The sequence below is a fragment of the Leopardus geoffroyi genome, chromosome A2 (genome assembly GCF_018350155.1).
Source record: "Leopardus geoffroyi isolate Oge1 chromosome A2, O.geoffroyi_Oge1_pat1.0, whole genome shotgun sequence".
In the NCBI taxonomy this organism is placed as follows: domain Eukaryota; kingdom Metazoa; phylum Chordata; class Mammalia; order Carnivora; family Felidae; genus Leopardus; species Leopardus geoffroyi.
Window position 1 is genome coordinate 149,462,707 of NC_059331.1, and position 12,731 is coordinate 149,475,437.

The window sequence follows — 12,731 nt, forward strand, 5'->3', positions numbered from 1 at the left end:
CTAACTCATTTTTCTTGCCTGTAATTGGAAATAACTATATGTGATTATTCAAATGAAGTTGTTAAGAGCTTAATCATTGAGTAGTGCAACATTCATTACTTAACATTTAAAATAATTTTGTGGCTTTTGTATGAAACTATACCTTAAGAGGCAGAATAGGAACAAAGAATAATCTTCATATAGAAAATGTCGCAGTAGAGCAACATGGTTGTGGTAGGAAATTGTTTACGGCCCAAACGTATGATGGAAAAATCCCGGCTGCTTCTATGAGAAAGGGAGAAAGGGTAGAAAGGTGGGCTAAACGGTGGGCAATAATGCGCTAGCATAATTTAAAATGTACTAGGCAGTATTGCGTGTTAATGCGGTCACAAGAACTATGCGCTCATCTCTCCGTTCAGTTTAACAGTGTCTGTATTTGTGTACCATGTCGAGACTCTGCAACTTAACGGAAAAGTATTGCCCTCAGAAGGGGTTCTGTGGAGCCTCTCAGAGAATTTAAGATCTTAGAATGGCAGCTAAACCCGCCCCTCCTCTTCCAAAACTAAGGAAACAAAAGCATGGGAATGAAAGTTTGAGGGTAATTTAAAAGTGATCTGCAGTTCTAAAAGGCTTTTAAACAGAACGGTGAGTGGTGTTTCTGTACTTCTTTCTAGGCACTTTCTAGAAGGCTGTGGAAAAAAATGGGTTGGACACAGGTCAGGAGAATACCCATGAACACACTTATATGTAGATTTATTTTTAACTACAGAAGAGAAAGTCTGTTTTGTACTTTCAGAATTAAGAATAACGTTGACTGTTACGTTAGTTTTCACCTACCATCCCTTGCGTAGAACATTTCTAGTCTCTAGTTTCGGTGGGGTGCTTGCACATTTGTTGTGCTTTATTATAGATAGTTTGCACACTCAAAGGCAGTCCCTCCTCCCATTATCCTTGATCAGAATCAGAAAGGCATTGAATTTGATGACTTAAGGCCTGGATCCATCAGCCTCTCGTACATGTATCTCTGTTACTCAGAGGCTCCAGGTAGTTTTCCTCCTGTCTTCATCTTCCCCAAGTCAAGAGTGCGAATGACTCTATTTCTCTGCTTTCTGTATCCTCTCCCATACCCATTCACAGTAACCTCTTGGGGCCTGTTACCCTCATTTTCTCTTTTGCTAATAGTCTCTAATTAGAATGGCTGGAAGTTCTAGTATATTGAAACTGAAATTCTTGCTGTGGCTGAACAGGTGATTAGGAGCTAATGTGAAGTTACTAGAAGTCTCAGGAAGGAAAGGAAACTTGTGTTTGAAGAAGGACTTCTGTACGTGGGTTTCGATGTCTTGATTTGAATAGTTTGACTCCGTGGATTTATTTCAAGAAGAAACAGGAAGATAATTTTTCAATCTTAATTATCCTGATAAATTAAAATAGAATGGAATTAAAATACTGTTACCACATCGAGAAATAAAAGTTTAGACGTACTTTGGTAACTTTCTCACATTTTAGATGATATTCATTGATGGATACAGTCCTGTTTTCTCTTCCCTGTATAAAAACATTTATTGAGCTATAATTTACATACGATAAACTGCAGTATTTTAGAAGACAGTTCAGTGAGTTTTGGCAAATGTATATGTCCTAGGATGTGTTCCCATCCACCCCAGAGAGTTCCCCCTTGCTCCTTTGGAGTGAAAAGACTGTGTTCCTCTGCTGCTTTCCCACTCCCCTCCACATCCTGCTCCAAACAACTGCTGATTTGAATTCCATCACTACATTAATTTTTGCATGTTCTAGAACTTCAGCATGTACTTCTTTGTATCTGGCTTCTTTTGTTCAGCATAATGTTTCTGAGGTTCTTCATATTTCTTTTCTTTTATTACTGAGTAGTATTACCACCCTGCCGCCCAAGTTTTAAAATAACATTTCTTCATAACCATGACTTTCCAATCAAAAAGCTGAAGCCTCGGGGCAATTTAATATTAAAAGTTCTTGTACCTTCTTATGTCTGGAGCTTTGGCTATTAACTCAGTTTAGGGAATACTTTTGGTGATGTTCATTTTCCACACAGCCTGATGCCATCTCCCCCACCCCTAAACACAGACACAGAGTCTACTTTTCTTTTCCATTTTCTTCCATGTAGTGAGCAAAAATGAGAAGTGAGCAGACTACATTGTATATATCCTGCTGTGAAATGCCCTAACAGTCCTTTTCCCAATCAGAAAGGAGTTTGCCAAGCTTTACTGACACTAAGTAAGTTTATCCCGAGCCCTCTTGATCAAGAGCCTAGTTGGGTGTTGCACGACATAAAATTTATTTTTAACAATTTCCATACTAACTGTTAAACACCAAAGAAAAATCCGAGAATTACAGAACCCAGGTGATAAAAGTAGACTATCAGAAATCAAATTCTAACAGATTTTAACTAAGGATTTAAAAGAGAATGGATTTAATAGTTGGAGTTCTTAGCCCAGAGACCAAGAGTGCCAAGAGGATCTGGGAATAGCCTTGAGAAATATGTTTAAGAAGTCCAATAAAGGGCATTAAGAGATACACAGTTCCAAAATAAGACCTAGGGATGAAGAGTAGAGCCTGGGGAATACCGTCAGTAATAGTGTAACAACTTTGTATAGCGATAGATGGTAATGACACTTTGTCATGGTGAGCATTTTATAATGTATATGATAGTCATATCGTTGTGTCATATACCTGAAACCAATAGTACATGTCAACCATACTTCAGTTAATATTTTTAAAAGTCAAAACCGTAAGTGATGACAAAAACCAGCACTTCCCTACCTCATCCTTCCCCAGTCCCACTTCCAAAACTTCAGAGACACTGACTTTTACTCTTAGTAATATGCTTCTACTATTCTTGGTTTTTCTACTTTAGACATTGGATATAAGCTTCCAGCTATGGAAGATGAGGATTTAGGTCCCCCTCCCACCCTTTCCCCTGCCCTACTTCATCTTCTTCCCACATCTTGTCTCTAGTTGTATCCTAGTTGTTGGATTAAATAGATGGTGCTCATTTTATGACAGCTACGTGACTGTTTCCCTCTGAGCCATCCAGCATACTATTTGTGCCTGCGCGGTTTTGTTGTTGCTGTTTTCCTTGCAGTTAATGCTTGAATCCTCCTGTTGCCTGTCTTCTGCATTGGTTTTCCCCTTTCCTGGATCCTGTGTTTCTGGTCTCCTGTTATTCTCTTGTGTTGATGGAGCACGTTCTTCACTAGCTTGCTGAGCTGTGGTGCGTCTCAGGTTTATCATTTTGAGAGCTTATAAGTCTGAAAATATCTTTATTCTTCCCGCACACTTGATTGATAGTTTTTCTGGGAAATAATTCTCTCTTAGGATTTTGAAGCTATATCATTCCTTTGTCTTGTAGCTTTTAGTGTTGCTGTTGAGAAAAGTCTGATGCATTCTGATTCATAATGCTTTATATGGATTCTGTCCCTCCCCACTTCCCCCAAAAGCTTTTAAGATCGCCTCTCTATCCCATGTGTTCTCACACGGCAGGATCACATGTCCTGGCATGGTTCTTTTTTCACTCCATTTTCTTGAACACTTGGTGTGCTTTTTCAGTCTAAAAACACATGTCTTCTGGAACATTTTCTTTTATTATTGTATTTTTCTTTACTCCATTTGTCTCATTTTTCCTCCCCTGGAACTCCTGTTTGGCAAATAGTGGACTTCTTGGATCAGTCTCCTTATTTCTTTTATCTTCCACCTTTCGTTTTTTGTTTTATTCTCTGTAGATTTCCTCAAAGATAGCTTCTGACCTTTATATTGGATTTTTTTCTACCATATTTTAATTTCCAAAGCTGTTTTTATTCTCAAGTTTTTGTTTTTTTTTTTATAGCATCCTATTCTTGTTTCATTGATGTAATATTTCCTATTTTTCCTAAGGGATATTATAGTTATCCCAGTCCCCTCCAGCACTTTTTTCTTTTTGTTTGTTTTGGTGCCTGCCTTTGCGTATTCCAAGCTTTCCTTGGCTGTCTGGTGATCCTTGTCTAACTATTTGAATGAAAGAGGGAGTCAGTACAAAGCTGATTGGAAAGCTCAGAGAATGTTGTGGGCCTTGTCTAGTGATGATCGTGCAGGGACCCAGTAGTTTCCTCGGTGAAACTTCAGGTGTCACTAACTCTGGGTCTTTTCGCCTTGTCATCTTTCCCAGGGAAGGCCATAAATTTCCTGTGTTGGAGCTAAAATTCAGGCTGAGTGTATTTAGAGGCAACCCTAGCAGGAGGCTGGGTGTCCAGAGCAGGCTGAGGATTTTACTGTTCCATAGGCCCACTTTAATATCATTCTTGTGTTTGCAGTCTGGTGCCTCACACCTTCCCCCTTAGTGATGTCTGGCCTGGATCCTTTCTGACTGAGTTTCTTCAGATCATAAGCCTTCTAGTTGGCCAGTGTTTGCGGGGGAGGGAATTACCCATCTGTGTGGATTGATGAAAGTCCAGGGCTCAAAATACTCCCTATGGAAGGTGTTGGCCCTGGGCTCCAGCTTTCCGTGTCCTCGGCACCTCCTTGTCAGTGGTAGCAAACCCGTCTCCATCCTAAGACTTTCAGATCACTCTGCTCTGCTAAATTACCCACATTCCATCTTCCTGCCAACTTGAAAAGTTTTGTTACCATCTCTTATATACCATTCCCCCCTCTCTGTTCTCTTTTCTAGATGCTTTATGATTAGCAAAAAAAAAAAAAAAAAAATCACTTACGGAATGCAGAAAGGGGAAGGAAGGAGTGGAGGTAATTAGCACTGTCTTTGGTAGTTTTTCAAAAGGGTCCATGACTCCTTCCAAAGCGAATAATCATTCCACCGTGCTTATCAGGAGAGATTACAGAATCTCTTTAGTTAGGGTTCTTTTTACATTGGAGAGTTTCATAAAAGTATGATAGGTGTATTGTCCTTAAGTTATTGGGATAGAGTAGATGCTTTCTCAGCAGAGAAATGTTTCTCAAGAAACATTCTGATCTTAGCATTCCATCTTTATATTTTCCTTGTTTGTCGGAAAATGTTAAAATTTAGTTTTATAATCACCAGAAGCATAGTGTTCATGAGTGTGTGCACCACCACACCAGATCTTGTAGAAGACAAATTTTCAATGGTCAGAAACATGGTAGACTTTCTGGGCTGATGGAAATGTCTTATATATGATGGTTTGGATTATACAGGTGTCTTACATTTGCTAAAATTCATCAAATGGTATAACTGACATGTATTCATAAATTTTGCCTAAAACAAAAACCAAATTAAACAAATACTGAATTCGAATTTAAAAATACATGTGAGGACTGTCAAAAGTACATGAGAGTAGTTCTGTGAATTGTGAAAGGTCCTGATTCTTTTTATTTCATGTTCATGTAAAAATTGAAAAGCCTTAATTATGAACATGAAAATGTGCTCATCATGTACATCGTGACTCCCTCCTGCTCCTTCTCCTCCCATTCTGTCGAGCTGTGCCATACTGGTCACTAAGCTAGATCCATGAGAATGTTTGAGATTGTCTTATTTAATATCTAAAAATCCTTGGTATGTCCTAGTGCTTTTATTTTGAGATTGTCTCTGGACGTGTCTCCTCTTTTCTGGAAAGTGGGCTTATTTTCGTGTTAGTTGAGATGAATGCACAGTTCATTGGCTGTAAGCTTCAGCTGAAGTTGTAGACTAGGATAGTAGATCTAGGATGGTCCAAGTGAGCTGTCTGCTGAATAAGAAACATGCAGAGAAGAATCGGGAAGGAATAAGAACATGGACTTGATCAGTCATTCCCTTTTAGATAGTTGAACATCCGTGGGTTCTTCATGTCTTCAGAGTGCTGTATATCCTAAGTAGCTTCTTCCAGATTCACTCAAAGGTAGGTTAGGAGTAGTTTTCTCATTTCACAGGAGAGCAGATACACACAGAGGTGGAGACCCCCATCCATGCGAGTCAGTGTCAGAACCAGGATTAGAATTTTGCAAGCCAGCCAACCACGGGGGACTAGTGGGAGGGGGAATTGGGAACTGTTACTTCTAGTGACACTGATAGTGAAAACTACTAACCAGATTATAGGTTTAGGATGGCGAGACTCTGGACTGACCCAAGGTTGAATCTGTTTATTGTAGGTGAAAGAGAATCTGCTTTCTTGCAAGATGCTGTTGCACTGTAAACGGGATGAGCTCCGGAAATTGTGGATTGAAGGAATTGAACACAAGCATGTCCTGAACCTGCTGGATGAAATTGAGAATATCAAGCAAGTGCCTCAAAAGCTGGAACAGTGCATGGCCAGCAAGCACTATCTCAGTGCCACCGACATGCTGGTGAGAGAGCTACCTGTGCGAACGGTCATTTCTGCTAAGATAGGAAAGCCCTTGCTCTTGTTGTCTGAATGCTGTCTTTCACGTGGCACATTACAGACCGCCTCTTGGGATTCACAAGCCCTTGTAGGAGAAGCCTGACCGGTTCTCTTCCTAATTTCAGTGTTTGAAGTGGTAGGCGATTATTTATGCGTTATCTGCCTTTGGAGCAATGGCAAGGTGCGTAATGGTAAGAAACTGGTACCTAGATCACGTTGGCATGGTAATGAAGGTGTTTGAATTTCAGAGGAAGGTGGCTAATGAATCCTATTTTATTTTATTTTTTATTTACTTACTTTTTTAAAGTAGGCTCCATGTCCAATGTGGGACTTTAACTCACAACCCCAAGATCACGAGTTGCATGCTCTACCAACTGAGCCAGACAGGCACCCCTAATGAATCCCATTTTAAAGAATGAAATCTGTGTGAGAGACAACTTAAGGATATTTACGGACTTCACGTTCCACAAATTCTTTGAAGGGATTGTTATGTGAGGGCTTTGTTTTTGCCTTTAAACTGAAGAGCAAGAAAATAATTTTGGAGCAATAATTCTGGAAGCGACTTTGTCAAGCAAGCATACTCCACAGACTAGCCTTTAGCCTCTGAGTCATTCTGTTACTTTTTTTGTTTTTTTTAAAGTAAGCTCTACACCCAGCATGGGGCTCAAACTCCCAACCCTGAGATCAAGAGTCACATGCTCTACTGACTGAGCCAGCTGGACGCTCCCATTCTGTTACTTTTTGAATTAGAAATGAAAATTCAGGGGCGCCTGGATGGCTCAGTCGGTTGAGCGGCCGACTTCAGCTCAGGTCATGATCTCACAGTCCGTGAATTCGAGCCCCGTGTCGGGCTCTGTGCTGACAGCTCAGAGCCTGGAGCCTGTTTCAGATTCTGTGTTGCCCTCTCTCTGGCCCTCCCCTGTTCATGCTCTGTCTCTCCCTGTCTCAAAAATAAATAAAAAACGTTAAAAAAAAAAAAAAAAAAAAAAGAAATGAAAATTCAGAGAATGTTGTTACTGGTGGTGCACGTGCTGAGTGTCAAGAAGATGAATAAAAAATAATACACATCTTAATTCCTAACAATCCTAACTTTCCCAGGGCTGGTGGCTCTTAGAGGGCTGCTCTATCTACCCCCACCCCCCCCCCCCCCCCCTGCCGCTTTCTACATGACCACCCCACTGCCATGTTTCTCGAGCTGTTTGGGGACTACAGAAGCCCTCCATAGCAGGTGACTGCATTTGGTTCCTCTTTTCCACAGTTGGTGAGAGTCCCCTGTCTTTGTTTCACTGAGTTAGATTGGCTGTAACACTGAAAAAAACACTGAGACGACTTGGTGGGAGAAGCAGGATAAATCTTCCAAATGGTAACAATTTAGATTTTCAAAAAGAATTATGCTGTAAGTCCTTCATGAGAACCTGTTAAGGGAATTCGGTCACTAAGATGTGAGATACGCTGTGATATTCTGTCATATATTGAAACTTGGTGTATGATAGGAGTAAACAGTAAGCAGTTCCTGTAACCAGTCACCTAAAGGGACAGGAGGAGATGTGGAATGCCACCTGTGTGTTCTCTCTGCCTGTTGTCTTCAGTGTCCTCTTGCAGACTGTTGCTTTCACAAGTGGGTGGGGTTTGGGTGTTTGGGGGAGGAGAGAGGGTATGGGCTGTGGCCAACGTCTTTCTAGCTTTGCGGAGGAAAATTTCTTTTAATTAAAACGTGCAGGGATAGGGATGCCTGGGTGGCTCAGTCAGTTAAGCATCCGACTTTAGCTCAGGTCATGATCTCACGGTTCATGGGTTCGAGCCCCATGTTGGGCTTTTTGCTGACAGCTCAGTGCCTGGAGCCTGCTTCGGATTCTGTGTCTCCCTCTCTCTCTCTGCTCCTCCCCCTCTTGTGTACTCTCTTTCTCTCAAACATAAATAAATAAACTTAACCCCTCCTCCCCCCCCCCCCAAAGAAAACATGGATAGGGTCCAGATTGGGCCAGCTTGAATACCATGATTGTCAGTTCTAACTAAAATCATGTGGTTGGGAGGAGTGGGGGTGGGAAGGAGGAGCATTTACCTCCAGAAAGGGGTGAATATATGAGCTGTGTTGCCCAGAAGTTCCTTTTTTTCCCTGTTTGTCATTGTTTATATATAATGGACACTAATATTTTGTCAGAGGTATTTGAAATATCTTCTCCTAGTTAGTGGTATATATTTTTGCTTTATGAAGCCCTTTGTTACAAAGAAGTTTTGAAATTTAATGTGGTAAGATTTCTTTCTTTTTTCCTTTATCTGATTTTTTTTTTTTAATTTTTTTTTTTCAACGTTTATTTATTTTTGGGACAGAGAGAGACAGAGCATGAACGGGGGAGGGGCAGAGAGAGAGGGAGACACAGAATCGGAAACAGGCTCCAGGCTCTGAGCCATCAGCCCAGAGCCTGATGCGGGGCTCGAACTCACAGACCGCGAGATCGTGACCTGGCTGAAGTCGGACGCTTAACCGACTGCGCCACCCAGGCGCCCCTCCTTTATCTGATTTTTAAGAAAAAATTTTTTCTATCCCAGTGTCCTCTAGAGAATCTACTATGTCTTCTTTAATTCATTTGGACTCTATTTCCGTATATGGTATAAACTCGGGATCTAATTTTATCTTCTATGTAAGAAGCCACTTAGCTCAGACCATTTGCTAAATTTATTTCCTACTGACTTCTTTTTTTTTTTTTTTAATTTTTTTTTCCAACGTTTTTATTTATTTTTTGGGGGACAGAGAGAGAGCATGAACGGGGGAGGGGCAGAGAGAGAGGGAGACACAGAATCGGAAACAGGCTCCAGGCTCTGAGCCATCAGCCCAGAGCCTGATGCGGGGCTCGAACCCACGGACCGCGAGATCGTGACCTGGCTGAAGTCGGACGCTTAACCGACTGCGCCACCCAGGCGCCCCAATTTCCTACTGACTTCTAATGCCATCTTGGTCACATACCAAGTTTTCACGTATGCATGGGTCTGTTTCTGAGCTCTTCGTTTTTATTAATTGGTCTTGTCTATATCTGCACTGAAACCATGCTGTTTTAATTACCGTTATTTTATGATATAGCTTGATAGCAGGTGGAGACGTTCCCTCACCTTGCTTCTCAGAACAGACGTTCTATTCTTGGCCCTTTACTCTTCCGTATGAATTTTAGTATCAGCTTGTCACATTCTGCAAGAAGCGTCATGAGACTGATTCATTGTAAGAATTTCATCTTCATATTACTGAGTCTTTCAGTGAACAGGATAGACCTCATTTATTGAGATCTTCATTTATGCTCTATATAATAATGCTTAGTAATATGTTCCTTAGAGGTATTAAATATATCTTATTGCTGGCTATCATATTTTTTAAAACAGTGGCACTTTATTAATAACAATTTTTAGTTATTTGTTAGTGATGAAGGGATGTGATAGATGTTTAATTGATCATATGTCCCTGAACCTAATCCCAGTCCTGTCTGCCTGGAAAATGATTTATTTATTTATTTATTTATTTATTTATTTATTTAGGCTTAGCTCAGATTTCTTTAGCTCTCTGAATGTCCCAGGTGATTAGGTGCTTTTTCCAAAAAATTAGGCATTTGTATTTATCGTGGTTGAGAATACTTGACCTGAGTAGATGCCTTTTTTTGTTTGTTTCTTTCCATAAGCTGCATGTACTTCCTTGTAATACAATTGCTTTTGTTTGTATGGTAGGTCATTGAGGGCAAGGGCTATATCTTATTTATTTTTGTCTGCCTTGTGCTGAGCACCGTGGGCCTCATATAGTCAGGGTTCACAGATCATTAGCCAGATGGGTAACCATGTGAAAGACTTTAATAGAGGAAAGAGGTGTTTCCTCTCTAGGGGCTCTGGTCTGATTTTTTCTTTGGGTTTGGTGTTTGTCTTAATGACAAAGTCCTCCAGTTTCCAGCCTTTCCCTTTAGCAATATTTGAGTGAACAACAAAAAACAATAATTACACTAGCAACCAATACGTATTGAGTATTCACTGTGTCATTAAATTTAAGACGCACATTTGTTAACGCATTTAATTCTTATAGTGACCCTATGAGAGATGGGTTTCTGATGTGCTCTCCATTTTTCCAACGAGGTAGTTGCTTTGTATGATCTGAGGAGCTGGAGCATCCTAATGTACAATGAAGATTTCATGAAGGTAGTATTAAAGGTGTGCTTAAAAGGTTGGAAATTTCCTTCAATTTGGCCTTTTGTATATGAGTGAATAGTAAGGGCTATAATTGCTCTTTCATTGGACTTGATGTGAAAAAAATATTCACATTTCCTTTCCCCGTGGCTATGTGCTATTAGAAGTAAAATCTACTTAAGGCATCTCGAGGGTCAAAATGAAACATGCTTGCTAAAAGACGTCATAGGAAAGTGAAGACAAAAAAATCAAGTCTTTCAAAACTTTCCGATTTCCTTGGATCTGTTTATCAAAAGATTTTGCATTTCTGTTGTAAGGCAGGTGCAGACACCCAGTAGTGTAATCCCTACTCAGGTTCATAAATCCAGAGTAAATAAATCAGTGGTGACCCATGGCCCTTGTCAGCTCCTGCGATTCCTACTTCACTATCACACTGGTCTGATAGCTAGAGACTTGGCCTCTAGATGGGATATTTATTTCTTCTTTTGATATGATAACCTGAGTATTGCATAAAATAATTAAATTGTCATGACAGGGACTGTCTGCAAATAGGCATGGCCTTTTGTTTCCTTCTTCAAGGTAAACAGCTGCTGTTAGCTCATGAAAGGCTAAAAGTGGTCCAACAAGAAGCCTGTATCCGTCACATTGAAATCAGAGACTTGATTAATATTGTAGCCTGTAGCTTTGCGATATGTATGGTTTAAATTAGACCTCTGCAGTCATTGTGCTGGGTTGATGCAAGCACATTAATGACATAATTTCTGGTTGCTGCATCACATTTCTGCAGTCTGTCCTTTGTATTCCACTCACATTAATTGAAGTAATTTTGCCAGTGAAGCGTGTTTCAAACCTCTGCATTTAAATTGAAATTTTAATTCCCTTATTGTCTTGAAAAGACGGCTGAAGATGCCTTGTTACAGGTTTCATTATCACTCAGAACACTCCAGCTGCTGGTTCTAATGTACAATGACTGATTAATTCCGGGAAGAATTATTAATATAAGAACAGCAGCTTCTTCCCAGTGGCATGAGCTAACCAGGAAGGTATTTGATGATAGTTAATATTTTTATGAACTTTTTTAAAGGAAAATTTATGTGGAAGTCTGCATCACACGAAAACTGCACAGATGAGCTTTGAAAACCACTTACCCAAGTTCTGATTTATCAACCCATAGAAGTCGACTCATAATTGCATTCAATCAGTGGAAACTAAGCCAGTGTGAGTAGTTTTGAACCACTTGAGCTGACCGTCATAAGGCCTGGGACTACATTTTTTTTCATTTCTAAGTCTTCCTGAGATTGTAGAGATTTTGAATGTCTCTTGTTTTTCTATTTATATTTTTTAAAAAAAATCATAGCTGTGTACTAAGATAAGGATTATTATAATAACTACTTAGATTTTATGTAGTTGCCTTCCTCCCAGAGAATCCCACGTGCTTGGAGAGAATAGGATGGTGGAATTATATCACTTACACTGAAAATGTGGCCACATCGGGCATAAAGGGAGTAAGGCAGCAATTTAATCTCATGGTTTTCTAAGCTCCTATAATAAAAATATACTTCTAATGTTTTCAGCTTACAAGAGCCTTTGCATTAGTTGTATAACAATCAAGGTCGTGAATGTTAGTGTGGGTCAGATGGACCTGTGTTTGGGTCCTGGCTTTGACTTTTACTAGCTGGGTCACTTGGGGCTGATTATTTGACTTTGCCGAAAGTTGGGAGTTGAGAATTACATCTACTCCCAAGGATTGTTGAAGGGATTAAATGAGATACTAAGCTATTTATATAAAGTACACGCAGTATACACAGTAAGTGCTTAGAAATGTTATTTATAGTGAATTGATTACTTTAATGGATACTGTAAGAAGGATAATGGTGATTGCTCCCACGTGAGAAGTTCGCAAAGTGTTCGGAAGTGGGCTTGTTCTGAACTGTTAAGAGTTGGAGTAGGGCTGGCTAGGTTAGGCATTATGGATTCCTTCTTCCCTTAAATGGACATCTATCTAAATGAAAGACTACCTCACATTTTATGTAGCCCAAGGAGTTCCTGCAGGCCTAGATAAGATTTTTCTCTGAAAAGGGTGTCTGGCTGGCTCAGTTGGTGGAGGTTGATGTCAGGGTTGTGAGTTCAAGCCCCACGTTGGGTGTAAAGATTACTTAAAAATAAAATCTTAAAAAAAAAGATTTTTCTCTGAAAACAAGGCTAGTCTGATCTAACACATGCACAGAAGGATGATCAGGACCCCAAAGTTCTTTC

The 12,731-nt window shown here is 40.1% G+C and overlaps 1 protein-coding gene across 4 annotated transcripts in view; it reads left to right on the forward strand.

The window, feature by feature from the left end:
* The window catches only part of EXOC4 (exocyst complex component 4), a 766,053-nt gene that overhangs the window by 29,046 nt on the left and 724,276 nt on the right, over window positions 1–12,731 (forward strand). For all 4 annotated transcript variants that reach the window (XM_045495680.1, XM_045495681.1, XM_045495683.1 and 1 more), the window contains exon 3: window positions 6,088–6,282. In XM_045495680.1, the coding sequence (XP_045351636.1) occupies window positions 6,088–6,282 (195 nt within the window). The remainder of the gene's footprint in view (window positions 1–6,087; window positions 6,283–12,731) is intronic.